Source organism: Panthera onca, chromosome D1 (genome assembly GCF_046562875.1).
Source record: "Panthera onca isolate mPanOnc1 chromosome D1, mPanOnc1 haplotype 2, whole genome shotgun sequence".
NCBI lineage: Eukaryota > Metazoa > Chordata > Mammalia > Carnivora > Felidae > Panthera > Panthera onca.
The window spans coordinates 50,628,069-50,646,395 of record NC_138348.1 but is presented as its reverse complement, the minus strand read 5'-3'; the positions used below and the strand labels follow the sequence as shown (position 1 = coordinate 50,646,395).

Genomic DNA, 18,327 nt, shown 5'->3' with positions numbered 1-18,327 from the left:
TTTTTATGGGATGATCATGTGGTTTTTATCCTTTCTCTTATTGATGTCATGCATCATGTTACTTAATTTGTGAACATTGAACCACCTTTGTATCCTAGGAATAAATCCCCCTTGATCGTGGTGAATGATTTTTTTAATCTATTGTTGGATTCAGTTTGCTAATATTTTATTGAGGATTTTTGCATCTGTGTTCATCAGAAATATTGGCCTGTAGTTCTTTTTTTATAGTGTCTTTATCTTGTTTTGGTGTCAGAGTAATGCTGGTCTCATAGAATGAATTTGGAAGTTTTCCTTCCTCTTCTGTTTTTTGAAATAGCTTAAGAATAGGTATTAATTCTTCTGTAAGTGTTTGGTAGAATTTACTTGTGAAGCTGTCTGGTCCTGGATTTTTCTTTGTTGGGAATTTTGTTGTTGTTGGGAGTTTCTTTGACTGTTGATTCAATTCCATTGCTGGTAATCAGTCTGTTCAAATTTTCTATTTATTCCTGATTCAGTTTTTGGTGGTATGCCCTTAAGAATTTATCCATTTCTTCTAGATTGTCCAGTTTGTTGGCATATAATTTTTCATACTATGCTCTTATAATCCATTATATTTCTTTTGTGTTGGTTGTTATTTTTCCTCTTTCATTTATGATTTTGTTTGTTTGAGCCCTGTCTCTATTTTTTTCTTTTTCTTTTTTTTGCTCAGTCTGGCTAAAGGTTTATTAATATTGTTGATTTTTTTCAAAGAACCAGCTTCTGGTTTCATTGATCTATTCTATTGTTTTTTTAGTTTCTATTTTGTTTATTTCTCCTTTAATCTTATTATTTCCTTCCTTCTACTGGCTTTGGGTTTTGTTCTTTTTCTAACTCCTCTAGGTGAAGGTTAGGTTGTTTATTTGGGATTTTTCTTCTGTCTTGATGTGTCCTGTATTGCTATAAACTTCCTTGTTAGAACAGCTTTTACTACATCCCAAAGATTTTGGACCACTGTATTTTCATTTTAATTTGTCTCTATGTCTTATTTTATTTCCTCTTGATTTCCTGGTTGACCCATTAATTGTTTAGTAGCATGTTATTTAACTTCCATGTATTTGTGTTCTTCTCAGACTTTTTCTTGTGGCTCATTTCTAGTTTCAGAGTGTTATGGTTGGAAAAGATGCACTGTGTGACTTTAGTGTTTTTGAATTTGTTGAGACTTGTCTTTTGGCCTAATATGTGACCTATTCTGGAGAATATTCCATGTGCATTTAAAAAGAATGTGCATTCTGCTGTTTTAAGATGGGATGTTCTGAATAAATTTGCTAGCTCCATCTGGTCCAAAATGTCATTCAAAGCCACTGTTTTCTTGTTGATTTTCTGCTTGGATGATTTATCCATTGATGTAAGTGAGATGTTAAAGTTCCCTACTATTATTGTATTGTTATCAATTATTCCTTTTATGTTTTTTTACTAGATGCTTTATGTATTTTGGTGCTCCCATGTTAAGCGCATCAATATTTATAGCTGTTATATCTTGTTGGATTATTCCCTTTATGATTATATAGTGTCCTTTTTCTCTTGTTACACTCTTTGTTTTAGTCTATTTTCTCCAATATAAGTATTGCTACTAAGACTTTCTTTTCACCTCCATTTGCATGATAAATGCTTTTTGTATCCCTTCATTTTCAATCTGCATGTGTCTTTAGGTCTGAAATGAGTCTCTTATAGGCAGCATATAGATGGGTCTTGTTTTGTTTTGTTTTTTATCCATTCTGTCACCTTATGTCATTTGTTTGGAGCGGTTAGCCCATTTACATTCAAAATAATTATTGATAGGTATGTACTTATTGCCATTTTGTTACTCATTTTATGGATGTTTTTATATTTCTTCTGTGTTCCTTTCTTGCTCTTTTCTTTCAAGGTTTGCTGGCTTTTTTTACTGATATACTTGAATTGCTTTCTCTATTTTTTAGCATACCTGTTACCAGTTTTTGTTTTGTGGTTAACATTTTACACATATAACAGTCTACATTAAGTTGATGGCTGCTTACATTTGAACCCATTAAAAGATCATTTTTAAAAATTTGATCTTTCACATATGTATTTCTGAACTGTGTGACATACATACTTTGTATAAGTGAAGTAGGACTGATTGTTACTGCAGCCGAACAGGCTAAAAGATCAGTAGCTTGAAACAGCAAAGTTTGTTTCTTGTTCATACTTTAAGTTCCCTCCAGATCTGCTGAGGGCTCTGGTCCATGTCATCATCCTTCTTGGACACGGGCTGATTCACTCTCTACCATTACCGGAGGCCAGAGCAGGTGGAAGAGATATGGGGAATTATGTACTGGTCCTTAAAAACTTTCATGTTTATTGGCCAAGGGAAGTCATGTGGCCGTAAGTAAACAAGGCGCAGACATGTAATCCCGCTGTGAGCCCAAGTAGAGGAGAACCAAAACATCTATAAATAACCCTAATTATTACCACAGACCTTCTTACTTGCTTTTGGAAGTGATCATTAAAAGGCTTTCAATAAAATCCTATGCTTGCATTTTACATGGTCTTATTTCCTCTAATAATTACTAAATCTGTATTAAGCTTTAGTTTTGCCTCTTTAAATGAAAAATTACCAGGTGACCTCCCTAAACATCAAAATTTAGTATTCATTGTGGTGATTTGTGTAGGTTTCAGGTTTCTTAGATGGTTTCAACTTAGGCTGCACATTAAAATCACCTAAGGAGCTTTTTATTATTCCAAATCACATCTTAGACCAATTAGAACTTCTGGAGGTAGGACCCAGGCATCTATAGTTTGTAAAACTCACTATGCATATAAAATTGAAAACCTTTGTGCTAATCTATCTTCCCCAAAGAGTGCTTTGTTGTTCAAAATAAAGTAAGTGCCCCCAAAGAGAAGCTTTATTAGGGTTTGAGTATAAGGTGAATTGCTCTTTTCTGAGAAGTAATTTGGGGAATAACACCTTGTCTCTTTTCTATGTTGTGTTATATGTTATGTTATTGTCTCTTTTATATTGCTCTGTTACCCTCAAGTATGAAGGCATATATTTTCTTCTTTGTTGTAGCTTGTAGTTCTATTCTGATTTGTTTCCCCCTGTGGTTGTAATTTTTCCATAGGAGCTAATTATCTGAAGGGAATGCGTGGAGTATGGAATTGAGTCTTCTAGACAATTGTTGCCTTTGTTAATGCTAGGCCTTAGGAGTTTCACCATTCTGGGCCATTTTGTGAGCCTGTATGTTGATATAAATTGCAAAAAAAAAAATTACAGGGATTTAAGTCTTTTATGTATACATACACCACATCCAAAAATAGTCACAGATACACACACCCACACACACACCCCTTGAATGGTAGGGAAGAATCCCAAGGCTTTAGGGCAGAGAGGGGGCCCAGAGAAAGGAAGAGACTTGTCCAAGACCACAGAGTGACCTAAAGTTAATGAAAATCTTGGTCTCTTCACCTACCCATGGCCTGACTGGCCTGACTTATCCTCTGTTTATAAAGGTATCTGTGTTGGAGCATGTCTGGGATGATCAGGGATTACTCAGTGAATTGGAGACTGGGAGATCTTCCTCTGCTCGGTCCATTTTCTTCCCTGAGGTTGGCTGTGGCCCTTCATAGTCAACTCTCCATCAGATTTGTAGGGCCTAGAAACTGCTGATCATACACTAGAGTGTGGGTAATCTGCAGTTTCCCAGCTCCCCAGAGCCATGAACTTGTTTGTGGATTGTGACCCACAATTCCCTCTATCCTGTGCTTTCAGAAAGCAAACCAGCAATCAAATAGTAATTGTTTCCTTCTGTGTGGATTTTTTCTTGCAAAAACTGCCGTGGCAACTAGGAAGCTGGCTCTTAGCAGGGTGGAGGGACCTAGATTTAGACGTCAGGCCTGCCCGTAACTGTGGATGTGGTGGCCCTATTGCCCATATTTTCCAGCAGAGCCCTGCATTCCAAGTATTTTATCCTGTTGGCCTTACAAACAATCCAAATGTCCTAGAAATTCCACTATCGACACCACATTTTCTAAAGTGTTTTTTATTGCTGAAAAAAGCACAGAAATCCTTTGTCAGACTGTGTCACCCCAGTCTTTGGTTTGAAAAATAGACCACTGTGTTTATGCAAAGAAGACTTTTTGTTTGTTTGTTTGTTTAAATGGTGAGGTTTACAAAGGCAAAAACAGCCCCTGTTTAGGACACTTGAAATTAGAAAGAGCTGACCCAGTCTGAGCTCTCTTCCTCTTAGCTGTTCCTCCAAGCATGCGTGCATGTAGTCAGATGCCCCTTTGACATCTGCAGAGCAGGGGCCGTGATGGCAGGAAGTCAGACAACTGTGGCAGGGACCCTGCCGTCAGAGTTTCATGGTCCATAATAGGGAGGATGAGATATGGATTCACTGTAACTAGTGCAGCTTTAAAGTGTGAGTACGTTAGGGGATGTTGAGGTCCCCCAAGTGGGAAAATCCAGAAAGATTCTGATTCACTAAACCTCATCAGAGCTGAGACTGGCAGTCTACGGCATTGTATTGCACAGAGCGTGTCACTGGGCCAGGCTAGAGTCAGGAATCACTGTGGGAGGAGTGGAGAGGAGAGGAGAGGAATACATATACAGGGAGGAGAGGAATTTTTGGTGCCATCTGTGCAGACAGCCCTACCACATTAACTTAAACTGATGGATCTAAAAGCTGACGAATAGCAGCTCATTGTTTTAGCCAGTGTGTTTCAGGTCACTGGGAAGGGCCGGCTGTGTTCTCCCAGTTGTCTAGGGGTGTGAGCTTCTGTACATCATTCTCCTTGGACAAGTTGTTCACCTCAGTCCGGTCTCTTCCTGCCATGCCGTGCCCAGGATGGAAGATGGTTACTGCCGAGTTTACTTTGAGAATGATTCTGCTGAGGCAGAAGTGATTTTCTAGTGATCTTCTTATCCAATCTTCTTTCCCCTATCTCTTCTCTCTTTGCCCTTTACCAGTTCCTTGCCCATGGCATCCACCCTTCTTACCAAAGTTCCTGACTCTCTTTCGTTCCAGGCACTAAAACAGGTGCAGATATTGGTGACAGTAGCTGCGAGCCTGCACTGGCCTCTCCGGCCTCCCACACGAACCCTTTCCCAGTGCTCCATCTCATTGAGGACTTGAGACTGGCACTGGAGATGCTGGAGCATCCTCAGGAGAGAGCAGCCCTCCTGAGCCAGATCCCGGGCCCCACAGCTGCCTACATAAAGGAGAGCTTGGTGAGTGGGCCCCTGGCCTGTTTGGGAAACCACTGGGAAACATAACCACACAACCACGAGGCCTACAGCATGCCACACTGCCTGGGACTATTGCCTCATCTGTGCACTTTGCAGCCTCTTCCTGCTTCCCATCCAGCTTTGGCCAGCTCCCACTGGGTGGTCCTTTCCAGCAGGAAAGGCCCAGGCAAGCAGCTTAAGCAAGGAGAGCCCAGGCAAGCAGCTTAAGCCACATAGTCAGGCTGCCTGTGTGCTCCCGTCATGCTCCCTGAGAAGGGGGAAATCTGGGGTCAAAGGAGAGCAAGCATGAGCGTTTTTCCAGGCAGGATTACATGTACAACATGCCGAGTTATAATCCCTAGCTGGGGTCTCTATACTTGGTCGTGCCCCCCACTCCTTGTTTCTTGCAATAGAACCTTGTCACCTCACCCACTCCTTCACTGCTGCCCTTGCTCTTCAGACCTCTTTCCCCTGGTGCATTCTGTCCCGAGTGGGATGCAGGTTTCCTAACTCCCCTTCTGCTCTCTCTGGATCAAGGCTGTACACCTGCTAGTCTCTAAGGGAAGGAGACGAGTAACCAAAGCTGTAAATATATGACTTTGGTTACCTATCTCCTTCCCCGTGGAGACCAGCTGGTCTACCTTAAGAGCTGATGATATTTGGGAATGGGTAAGGTGAGGAGCTTGCCTGCTGAAGAGGTGTGGAAACTGCAACCATTCCGGGGCAGAAAGGAGGAAATGGAAGCTTGAGGGAGCATGTGATTGCCTAAGCTGAAGCTGAAGCCAAAATGCAGTCTTCTAAAGCTGGAGTCCTGCAGACTGATCCAAAATGGGAAAATATGCACAGAAGGGGGAAGGCAGGAATGGGACCACTTTACTGGGAGGAGGAGGTTGATGTTGGAAATGCAGGAGGTTGAGACATCCTTGTCCAGAGGCTAAGTCACTTGCCCTTAGACAGGTTGCATCCCAGATGTCCTAGCTGACATTTTTTTCTTCTTTTTTTTTGAGGGGAGGAAAAAGTTCGTTTTACATAACTGAATGGAAAATGATTCATGAAATAGTAAATAAAGTTTAATACGGTCTCGTGCGCCCTGAAGGAAGCGGTGCCCGATTTGGAGGGGTGGTTGCTATGTCCAGATAGTCTCCTATTTGGAACTTCTGCGACTGCAGTGTCATGGAGTCATCAGTCCCCTTCCTCCCGGACATGGTGCTGCCAGTCTGCTTTCCTTGATAGCCAGGCTATTTTAGGATCTGTAAAAACAATTGCAAAACTGAAGTGTGTGCCCTCCTTTCTAGCTTCTGGGTAGACCTCTACTAAATTAGTCGGTTCTTTCAAAGTTGCATCCATACAAGTGTAGATGTGCAGTTCGCTGGACGGTACGTTTCTGCGGGGGAATTCGTCTCTTTGGTGGTGGCCGCCGTTATTGGTGGTGAAAACACACAGTGGCGGTGGGCACATTGTCGATACAGTCTCATATGCGTGCCTTCCTCTGAACACTGAAGAATTCATTATATTCATATGTGTTACTCAAGATTTTCGTTACGTAGGCTGCCTGCCTGGTGTCCTGTATCATACCTACACCAGTGTGGTAGGAAGAGTAGTGGCCTCCCAAAGACATCTTTGTGCTAATTGCCAGAAGCGGTGAATATTACCTTCCATGACAAAGGAGAAGGTAGCAGATGGAATTAATGTGGTTAATCAGCAGAGTTTAACAGTTTAACAAAGAGCAAGCAGTGTGGATTGTACAGGTGGGCCCAATGTAGTCACTGGCGTCCTTATAAGTGGAAGGAGGCAGCAGAAGAGTCTGTGTGGGAGCGGTGTGAGCCGACCTTTCTAGGTGGGAGCAGCGTCAGGAGCCAAGGGACGCAGGTAGGGGCTGGGGGCTGGCAAGGTGGCCTCTCCCCTAGAGCCTCCAGCACGGAAAGCATTCCCACCAGCACCTTGCTTTAGCCCAGTGAGCCCCGCTTGGGACTTCTGACCTCAAGAAATGTAAGGCAGTATGTTTGTCTTGGTAGAAGCCACAAGGTTTGTAGTAATTTGTTAAGGCAGCAATAGAAACTACAGCCAGGTGCTGCCTGGAAGAGGGTGAGAAGGGCTGTGCGATGGCTTGTGGGTGGGCCTGTTACCATCTAGCTTTGCGGATTGCCTCGTGTTGTCCCCAAAGGAAGATAGTCCTTGGTGGGCTCTCAGACTTGTGCCACTACCGGACAGAAGGCCACACCTGCTCCTCCACTCACCCTTTCCAGCCCGTGGTCAGTCAGGAGTTGCAGGGGGCTTTGGGAGTTTGGTTCCTCTCTCCTGTCCCAGGGCAGAAGGGTCTCTGCCTCCCTCAAGTTCCACCAGGAATTCTGGATGTTCCTGAACTTCTGGCCCTAGAGATCGTGCCTGGCTTCTCTCCAGTCCCCTCTGACCATCTTTTGCCTACTTTTCCCCAGGTTTGGTCACCCATCTCTCCCTCTGTTCCCACTAGCCTGACTGACTCTAGCTGCCATGTTTAAGGGGAACTTTATGACGCCTCAAGAGAGTTACTGGTCCTTAGCCCCTCCATCTGAAACCCTTGGGCCCAGATGCATTTTAGAAGTCAGGACTTATTAAACTTTAGAAGGGTAAGATGGTGTATATCTGCTGTATAACCTATTCTATCTCTAGCAGATATGGAGCAGGAACACATTAACATTTCTTCAGCGAAACTCCTGAATGTCCACATGAAGTGGGATAAAGAAAGACTAAATATTTTGCTAGTTCAGTTCCAGTTAGACTGCCAAATAATGGCACCAACATTATCTTTTTAAAAACAAACCTCTTGGTTTTCAGAACTGTTGGGGTTTCAGAATTGTAGGTAAGGGATGGTGAGCTTCTACGTGGAATGTTTCAGTGTTGAAAGCAAAACTTAAAACCAAATGTTGGTTGTCGGATATCACTGCCACAATTCTCCTAAAGTCCCTGTTGACTCTTTCTGTCCCTGGGCTGTCCTGTCACCATGTGCCTGGGGCCCCTTGGAAACTCCCAAACAGCCTTCTCCACGGTTTCCTGAACCCCTTGCTTGCATCAGGCTGCGGGGTAGTTGAGCATCTTGTTTTAAATGCCCCTTCTCAGCTTGCCCAGGACCTTACTATCACATAACCAAGAGATTCATTAGAGTGTCTTCCCCAGGAAAATCCAGTCTTCCCAGAGTACAGAAAATAGTTCTTGGTTCTTTTCTTCACTGTATAGTTTACAATGATTATGTACTTTGTATGGATGTGCCTGAATTTATGTGGCCATTTCTCTAATATTAACATTTAGGTTATTTTTAATCTTTCACTAATATATAGCTCTGCTGCAGAGAATGTCCAGGAACAATTTTTACCTCTAGATATTTCCTTAAGATAGAGTCCTAAAGGTGGAACTAAAGTAAACAGACACAATACAAGATACTCCATTAAACTTGAATTGTAGATAAGCAATGGGTAATTCTTAATAAGTATGTCCTATGCAGTTTGCTAAATCTGGCAACTCTAATCCAAGGGTATTAATATCTTTAAGCCTTTGACACATTTTTCCCAAACCACTTTTCAGCAAGATTTTGCTCATTTATATTTTCACTGGCAGGGCTTGAGGTACATCTTGATCAACAACAATCACTAAGATTTAAAAACCAACTGAACTAATTTCTTAGGAAAAAGTGTCTTTTTACCACTTTGCATTTCTTTGCTTAGTGGAAGGCTAAACATTTTATATTTATTAGTATTCTTTTGTATGGTATCCAAAGTTCTGATCTCCTACCCCTATCTGGAAAAATTCATTTTCCATTTATGCATATTTATATACACAGTATTTTCCTAATGTATGTAAATTATAAAACATAGCCCCAAAGATTTTTAAAGGACAGGTTGAAAAATAGTTTTAATATTTTCTTGCCAACACCCCGGAGTTCACCTTGGATCTCCCTACCCTACCCTCATCTATTCATATTCTATGTTCTTCTCCCCTCTCCCCTTGAGGATTTTAGTGCTTTTCTTATATATTAACCTTTTTAAGAGCGGTCACTTTGTGGCATTTTTCTTACTTTGTTTTTAAAATGCTGTTTGTGTTGCTTTTTGAGACAAAACTTTAAAAGGGTTGTAATTATCAATCTTTCCTGCTTGGGTTTCTTGTTTTTATCCCTGGAAAGGCCTTTTTTAACCTTGGATCAAATAATACTCACCTGTATCCTCCTCCAGTAAGTTCATGGTTTGATTTGTGTCTTAGAGTTCACTTGAATTCACCTGCAATATTTCTTAATGTGTGGTGTGAAATAGGATTCTAACTTTGATAACTTACTAAAAAGGAATCTTAAATATTTCTGATCCAAAGACAGTCGACATGGTTATCAGTTTTTCAAGATGTGTTGCTGAAAACCACTTATATTAAGATCTATAGATCTGTTTTCGGGTTATTGTGGTTGGGGGAATGCCTGCCTTTGAAGAGAGTTTTCCTGAAAGTTGTGTTCAGAGTCTTCTACAGTAATTATGGCCCATCAGCAGCTTATGAATGGTGTACTTTCAGGGCAGGTCAGAAGTTCATATAAACATTCCAGGATACCAGCACAGGATGTTAAGTTTTGATTCTGGGCAGAGACCGCCTGTCTGTATATTACATGTTGCAGACCTAAAGTCCTTTTATAATCTGGGGACACACACATTCTATAGTAGGTCTTCCCTGTGTGGAAATAGAGTCCAAAGTAGTGAACAAACCCACTGGTCCATTTTGGATTGGTTTTAGATGGGTACCATTAGTCAGAAGACTTTGCCATTTAAACTGTGGTCTGTGGACCAGCAACCTTGCCACCCTCTCTGATCGTTTGCTTGCTGCTTTGTGTTTTTATAAAAGGGCAGAAGCCCCACACCTATACCCATCAAACTATCTCCCAGTGATTCCTAGTCACATTACCGTTTGAGAAACGCTGCCATAAACCACAGAGACTTAAATTATTTAAAAGTATGTGTGGCTTAGAATTGGAACTAATAAGGCAGCTTGAAGGGTCAGGCAGTTAGTGCTTATGCCTTGTCATCCAGGATATCTGTGTCCCTTCGTGTTTGTGCTATTCTCTTCTTTAGTCAACTGGCTTTGCCATATGCCTCCATTACTGCTTTGTCATATGTTGTCCTGGATAGTCCAGTTCTGCCTCGTGACCTCTCTGGCAGTTGGTGTTGCTTCTCCAGAGAAGTGGCATAAACAGTAAGGAGGTTTATATGTCACTAACAAGATAGGCAGAAGACGGGTGGTTCCAGGATCAAATCAGTGGTTCTGGGATGACCTCAAGGGCTCTGGCTCTTTCCATCTTTCTGCCCCAACATCCTTAGGGGGTTGGTTTTTCCTCAGGGCTATCACCTAACAGTTACACGATGGCTAGTGCAGCTCCAGGCCACATGTCCAGAGGTAGGACGTGTCCTTTCCTTTTTCCCACTCTCCGCCACCCCCCCCCCACCCCCCACCCGCCAATTAGGAAGGAAAACCTTCCCTGAAGCCCTGCAGCAGACTTCCCATATAGTCCCAAAGTTTGGATCTGTTCACATGTATAAGCCCTAGCTGCAAGGGAGGCTGCGAAATCAGTATTGGCACATTCATTCACCGTAGTGGTAGGTAGCCTTTGTCCGAAAGGAACTATACTAGGAAGGAGGGGGAATGAATGGCTCTTAGAAAGACAGCCCAGAGCAACTGCCACATGGCCTTTAGATTTGATTTTTATTCTTGTTGACAAATTCTTTTCATGTTTTCTCTCCTGCATTCATTACCCCCCCCCTTCTTTCTTTCCCACTCTATCCTGTGTGTGTGTGTGTGTGTGTGTGTGTGTGAGAACTCCATTTCCTGGAAGAGAGAATCTAATTGGTCTGCTCCTAATTTTTAAGTTTGTTTGTTTTATTTTGAGAGAGTGAGACTGTGAGCAGGGGAGGGGCAGGGAGAGAGAGAATCCCAAGCAGGCTCCATGTTGTCAGCACAGAGCCCGATGCGGGGCTCAAACTCACCAACAGTGACATCATGATGTGAGCCAAAGTCTAGAGTCGGATGCTTAACTGAGTGAGTCACCCAGGTGCCCTGGGCTGCTCCTAATTTTGAGCTAAGTTCCCCAGGCCTACAAAGAGATGTTAAGTGCAAAAGAAATGGAAATTAAAGACCTTTCATTTACGCACAGCTGTGGATTAGCTGCCCTTGGGTCACACAAGGGCCAGTTAGCTGTGGTGAGAGGACCATGTGATTAAAAAAAAATGCTCTCCTCTGTACTGTAGACCTTCAGACACCAATGTTGGCATCTGTGCATAAGGAAAACAGGCGCTGAAGAGGCAGAGGTGGATATGGGAGAATGGTTGGTGGTTAGAATAGAAGCAAATAACAGGAATCTGGGCCCTGCCTTTGTCTCAGGTGCAGAAGGTGCCCCTGGTCCTAGTGCATCACAGGCAGCTGTGTTTCTTTACAGTGGGGCTGGTCCTCCCCCTGTCGGTGCTGGCGGGCTGGACAGATAATGATTGGCAGCAGACTCTGCCTAGTGATAGTTATAAACAGGCCAGACTCCTAAAGACCAAGGAGAGCAGACCTGTCCAGGATTCAATAGTGCTGGGTTATGAGTGAGTTTCCAGAGATTTAGGGTCTAAAACAGGGTCTTCCCTTCCTTGGCAGGCAGTAAATGAGGAAAAGTGGGCTCCAGGCCTAGAAGAGTATATGTGGGGCTCTCTAAGCTGGGGCCCCCCTCTGGGGCTTCAATAAGGAAAGGAACAAAGGGCCCAGATTCCCTTGCCCTGGAAGCAGTATCTGTGTCTCAATTCTGGGCCTATCACTAGAAAGTTGGTAGGGTACCTGGGAGCTTCTGGTAAGGCCCTCTTATAGGGATAGTGTCCTGGGGTTCAGGGTGAACTGGGGCCTGACCGGCAGAGAAGCTTCTGTGGGGCTGTCCTGTGCTGTGGTACAGCAGAACGATATGACCTTAGGAGATGAAATGTCATCTCTCACATTGGGTAGATAGGGCCAACCTCAGGGTCTGTACTAGCAGAGGATGAAGCTGAGACTCTGGCTGGAGGGCTGAGGCATCTCTCCTGTGCTGGGAACGGAACTGAGTTCTACCAAGGGGCTGACTCCTTCATTTCCCTGCAGCCACCTCCTCGGCCTGTGGTGAAGTGCTGATGATGCCCTCAGGGAGAGCATGGCCGTTTCTGGTCAAGAGCTCCTCATTCCCACCAGATGGTCCTGAAGGCCAGAAAGGAGACCAGTGCTCATCTGTGGCCCTGACCTGACCACAGGAGCTGGTGCCACTATGGGCACTTCCAGGAATCTGGCTATACCTTGAGTGACGCTTTTCCATGGTCTAGAAGGGGTATCCCTAATCTTCTATACCTGCTTGCCTTGGCTGGGCAGAGGCTGGTTGGGTAGATCCAGGGCTGGACTGGCAGGATGGAGCCCATAGAGGCTCTGGTCTTCCAGCTTCCAGTGGGGACAGCCAGCTATCGAGGTGGTGACTCTGGTCCCTGGGTAAGGCCCAAGAGCTATCAGAGCCAGCAGGGTCTCCAGATGGAGCAGCTCTGGGTGCTTCTCTAACCGTTCAGTAACTACCCCTCCTCTCCTCTCACAAAGTGCTAGGTCTGTCCTGCTGTTTAATGGCTTTGGATGTGGACGGGAATCCAGGGTAAAGACCTGAGCTTCAGGGGCTCAAGGTGAAGTCTAAGGAAAGGCTGGCAAACCCAGCAGCAGTAGAGTGAGGGCAGGTCAGGGTGAGGGGAGGAGGTGAACAGAGAACCCACAGCAGAACTGTTCTCCAGGCCCCACTAAGGAAGCAGGGTTCACGGAGTGGCTTGGCCATCCAGCAGGAGCCCAGACTTTTCTCCCCAAGGTTACAGGTGTCCTGGTCAGCGTGCTTGGGCAACACTGAACTTGGGTGAGACATCATGGGAGGCAGGAATGAGTCAAGAGGCCAGCACTCTGCCACTTGCATGTGGCTTTGAATGAATCTTTTCCCCTCCTCTGGGACTCTTTCCCTACTGGAAGTGACCACTGCTTTGACAATCTGCCTGCCAAGCATTCCAGCACTGGCTTTTTGGTAGGCACCAGTCATTGCCTTCCACAGCCTAGGCCTTGTGGTCTCCAAAGTGGAAACAGATTAGGGAGCTTCTCTAGGGGCAGCTGCCCCACAGTCTGGTAGACTGTGACCTCCCAGAAGCAGTGGAATGTCATGGCAGGGAAGTGAGGGGAAATCCAGGACATGTGCTCACCTCTGACAGCCTGCAGTAGCTTTGGGTGCCCTCAAGTCCCTTCTTCACTATTCTCTCAAGAAACAAAGTGGCCTGGGCCCAGGAGGGCACATGGCCGCCCCCCTCCTCGTTCCACTGCCTTGTCACAGATGGTGGCTTCCTCAGCTCCCAGCTTCTCAAACAAAGCCCTGTCATTCCTGCCAGATTCAGTGTGCAGTCTTTCATTCTGGCCAAAGAGGCAAATCTGTTTACCATACTGAAAAGCCAGAGGAGTTACAAGAAAAGGTAGGGAGAAAAGGCTGTTCTCTGAATTACAAACTGTGAGCTTGTTTCTTATGCCAGGTGATTTGTCTCTGGATCTTTATTCTCCACCCCGGGGGCCTAGAACTAAGATGGATCAGGATAAATGTGTGTTGGACCTCTTCATTTTGGAAAGTTTCAGGGATTTTATAGGGAAATCTTTTTCTCTGAATCTTGAGAGAAGGAGAAACTTTGTGTTTGTATTTCAAGGTGGGTGGCGGGGAGGGGGGGTGGAGAAAGGCTTATGTGAACCAGTTCCCAGTGTGTTTCTTGCCTTTCCTTTGAGTGAGAGCTGTAAGTCATAGCTGTCGGCACCACTCTGTCCCACCCCCCCACGTGCTTCCCTCCCAAGAGGCTCCTTCCCTGAGCAGGGCCCGCGTGCCTGTCGGGTTCTTTGTTCCTATGCAGTACTGGATAAAGCCACTAGGTGGGAGTCAGGGATAAATGCTAGAAAGTCTGAATCCCAAGTCCCAAGGAAGAAGGTACAGGCTTTATACAAGGAAAAATAGCTTTGTTTCAATTAGAGAGATGGCCTAAGCTCCTTTCATTAATGAAACTGGTGGGCAGTGTACCTGGGTCAGTTGGCGGAGTTCTTTCCCATCTTCCTTGGAACCTGCTAGACAAAGGGCAAGCCAGAGAGGCCTCTGAGTTTTGTGTTGGGGGAGAGGAAATGGGAGGGCTGAGGGCTGGTCCTGGGAGCATAGACCTGGCCTTCCATTGTCAAAAAGAAGACCTCTCCAGACCGCTTAAGTGCAGTGCTTCTTGCTGGGGCATTATTAGGATAACTCCCTCCATTCCAGGAGGCATTTCCTGGCCCTGTGTTGCCAGGCCCTGCCCTGGAGAAACCACCTGTACCTTGGATTTTTTTTTTTTTTTAATACATTTTTCCTGGCATAGCTTCTCAGAGAGGGGATCTTTCAGCTAGTATAAACTTAGCAGTTTTAACTTTCCTGGGGTTTTGGCTCCCCACCCCTGACCTCCCCCAAGTAAATTGTACCCTACTAAATTCTAGAGGTCTGGCTCCTTGCAGACCTGACTTGAAGAAACTATTTCAGTCTCTAAGAACCAATGTTTATAAATGGCCATGAATGTGTAAACACTAGTGAAAAAGCACATAAATCGTTCCCTACAAGTTTCCTGCTTCAGACCTAGGGGACGTGGTGGCCCATGTTGCCAGGTTAGCATGACTTGGGGTCTGAGCATGCAAACACCCACCAGCAACCTTCTGCCCTTTTAGACACCACTGGTAGGTAGACAGGCTCTGGAGGCTTCACACTTCCAGGGAAACTTGCTCAATACCTTGTGCTTTAAGAAAAAAATACCTTGTGCTTCTGAAAGTGGTTTCCTAACCTCTGACTATTCAAATATGGTGCTGAGCTCCTCATATATGAGCATCCCCTGGGAGCTTCTTAATAATGCACAGTTTCAGGTCCTGTTTCCAACCTCCTGGGTCAGAATCTGCATTTTTACAAGAAATAGCCTCCAACCCAGGTGATTCATTACAGATGGAGAGGTAGTGCCCTAGCCAGGGGTCAGCAACCGATGGTGTGCATTTGGCTCACTGCCTATTTCTTATGCCCCATGAGCTAAGAATGCTTTTTTATGTTTTTCAATGATTGAGAAATCATAAGAATATTTTTATGCAAAAATGGCCTAAAATCCTAATTTCAGTGTCCACAAATAGCATCCACATAGCCACCCTCTTTGGTTTATGTGTTGGCTGTGACTGCTCTTGCACTTACAAATGGCTGAGTTTGGGTGTAACAGAGACCAGATGGCCCACAAAGCCTAGAACATTTACCATCTGGCCCTTTATAGGAAAAGTCTGCCGATCCTGGTCCTAACTCCTTGTGGAGGTAGGTTCCCGGGCCTGTGAACCATGGGGACTTGGGCTGTGGTGATCACGATGCTGTTTTACAAGCAGGACTTGCTTTACAGGCAGTGTCCTCGGGCTGGGCTCCTCCACCTCCACTCCGCAGTGGCAGACTCCATGTGCAACATACCTGTGGAACTCAAACCTGTGTCTGGCATACGAGGGGCATCCTGACACTTGTTACCATGGCCCAGAGCCCGAGGCTCAGGGCTGAGCTAGAGTTCAGGACGCAGGTGACCCACGAGACCCCTCTCCATCCACAGTTCTGCCGGATCAGATGCTGCCGACTCCAGGCAGCCGGCCAGGAGGAGCAACACTGCAGGAACACATCCCCAGTCATTCCCATGCCTATGTGGGATTCTAGCATGTAGGGGACATTCGTGGGGTCCCCTTCGAGGCCCTGGGATGAGGAAGAGGACAAGCTGTGTGAGTTTCCCTGTCCAAACCTGACCACTGTGTCCTCTTAGCTGTCTTTTTAGTCCCCAAATGGTCAGTCTCTCACGTGTCCTGCTCTTTGCCCTCAGCTGGCTGCCTCATGTTCTACACGGTGATGAGCTGAGTGTGGCTGCTGGTGGGTGACTTGCTTTTGGAAGGCACCAAAGGCTTTTAGGGTTGCTGTAATGACCCCTGTTTGTGTCTCCCCTGTGGGTCCTGAGCACTCTCCAGCAGTGGGTCTAAGGAGGTATCATGGAAGGAGGACCTACCCCCACCCCCCCCCCCCACACACACAAACACGCCCCTTTAAGGGAAGACTAAACCTTTCAGAGTAACTGCATAGGCCAGATGAAACCCTTTGGGAGTCACAGATCATTTTGATAATCTGAAAATAAGGTTTTCAGAAAAATAGTGACTTAAACATCCAAATAGCACTTCGTATGCATTTTACAAACTTCTCCAGGGGCCTATCTAACCCCCCTAAGCCTGCCTGTGGACCACTGTGAGATTCCCCTGGCCAGAATGGCCTTCTGAGGTGGGTGGTGCAGCCATGGGTTTGTCTTGCCAGCGGGATGACCGGGCCATGCCTGGGCCAACTGCCACCTGCGGGTCAGTGAGCAAAAAGGTGCGTATGGCTCTGCTGTCCTGTCTCACTCAGCCCATCAGCCAAACACATGCCCTGCTCCTAGGTCTTTTGGAGTGTTATTTTGTGAATTTTGCATTGATTTATAAAACATACCTTTATTTTTAAAGGCTGAGGTAGGAATTGCTACTTGAGGATATCATAAAAATATGTCAAGAATTTAGCTGTGATTTGGATTCCTCCCTTCTCTTCTCTCCCTTTCTCTACCCTCCCTCCCCACATTCATCACATGAGATGATCTAATAGATGGAAATCCGCCCTATTTTTCCTCTCAGTGGGGCATCTTTACCCTTGGGAAACACACCTTCAAGACTTCTGTTCTCCAAGTAGAATTTTAGGTTTATCTTGCCAGTCTTCCCGTGTGACCTTACTCTTTCACTCAAAGAATGTTTAAGTTCTTCCTGTGTGCCAAGAACTGCCCCAGGCATGGAGGTCAGAGCAGCATGTCAGGCCTCAGACACATGTTCTCCAGTCCAGTGCAGTGCACAGACCTGTCAACAGTACAAGAGAGCAGGTGGTAAAGTGGAGAAAGGGTGTGACCTGAGCCAACCCCCATGGGCAGGTGGGAGCTAGCAAGGTTGAGAGGGGCCACCACCTTGCTCCCTTGTCCTTTCTTGCCTCCTCACATCAAAATCTACTGAAGGGTACTGAGCCCCCTCCAAGGGGAGCAGGGGCTGGGACTGTGCCCTACCATTCCCCATCCAGCCCCCCAAACCCACTCTTGCCTCTGTTTCCCTAGAGTCCCAGAAACCCTTTACCACATACATGTGGTAATTCTGTATTTACTCAGGCCAGGAAGGTGGTTTCATTCACCTTGGATGCTGGTTAAATGTGTGTTGACCAAATAAATTCTTCCTTCAGCTTCCTGAGGCTTTTGGCGGGGTGGGGGGAAGCTCACCTACCCCTGCAACCATGGAGAGGTGTTTCACCAACACATCCTATCCTGGTTCTGGTCAGGGAAATTCAACCAGGTGGGGCCAGAGGTGAGGAGGGCCCAGAGCCCAGTGTGTGGACAGCAGAGCCTGCTTTTCCTTTCTAGCCTCTGATCTGGGTGTGTCTCCAGGAATTTACTCCTCCCCTCGTGCCAGCTGCTGGCCAGAGCCCTCCCGCTGCCTCTGATCGCTGTGACTGGGCCAGCCTGCTGGGGACTGGCCTGCCAGGCCAGTTTCTGTTCTTTTTGGGGCAGTGGTGGGTGCCGAGGCCATGCTAGGGGGCATGCCCACCCCCAGCAGAGACTTCTCTTCAGGCCGGCAGTTCCAGGAACCCCCTGGTGACCCCCAAGGGCACCAGCAAGGCCCACACAATCACAAGATGTACATCTGCAAGTCGTTTATGGCAGCAGTGCTCAGGGGCCTTGCGTGTAACCACATTCCCACTGCACCCACATCAAGGACCGCTTTCATAATCGGCCTAGCCAGAGGCCGCATGTTAAGGGCCAGGCAAGGGAGACAAGCTGTGTTTAGGGGAGCTCTGAAAGGAGTGTGGGGGTGGGGTGTGAAGGTGGAGGGCAGCCTAGGGGGTGGGGTGGGGAGTGGTGCTGGGGAGGCCAGCCTGGAAGGCCAGCAAAGGAAGACTGACAGTTCCCCGTCTCTGTCAGCCACTGCCTTCCCAGGGCTCCTACCCAGAGCTCTCCCTAAATCTCACAGGCACACACATGCGGTGGCCTCACCTTCCCCCC

At 46.0% G+C, this 18,327-nt stretch overlaps 1 protein-coding gene and 1 long non-coding RNA gene across 5 annotated transcripts in view; one reads left to right on the top strand and one right to left on the bottom strand.

Moving 5' to 3' along the window:
* Positions 1–18,327, top strand: part of PPFIBP2 (PPFIB scaffold protein 2) — a 146,673-nt gene that overhangs the window by 44,453 nt on the left and 83,893 nt on the right. For all 4 annotated transcript variants that reach the window (XM_081790317.1, XM_060605894.3, XM_081790318.1 and 1 more), the window contains exon 3: positions 5,001–5,203. In XM_081790317.1, the coding sequence (XP_081646443.1) occupies positions 5,001–5,203 (203 nt within the window). The remainder of the gene's footprint in view (positions 1–5,000; positions 5,204–18,327) is intronic.
* On the bottom strand, positions 14,080–17,955 carry LOC132661402 (uncharacterized). Its single transcript, XR_009602207.3, has 3 exons — positions 17,463–17,955; positions 16,954–17,140; positions 14,080–15,701 (listed from the first exon to the last, which is right to left on the bottom strand). It is a non-coding gene; the product is annotated as an uncharacterized LOC132661402 (long non-coding RNA).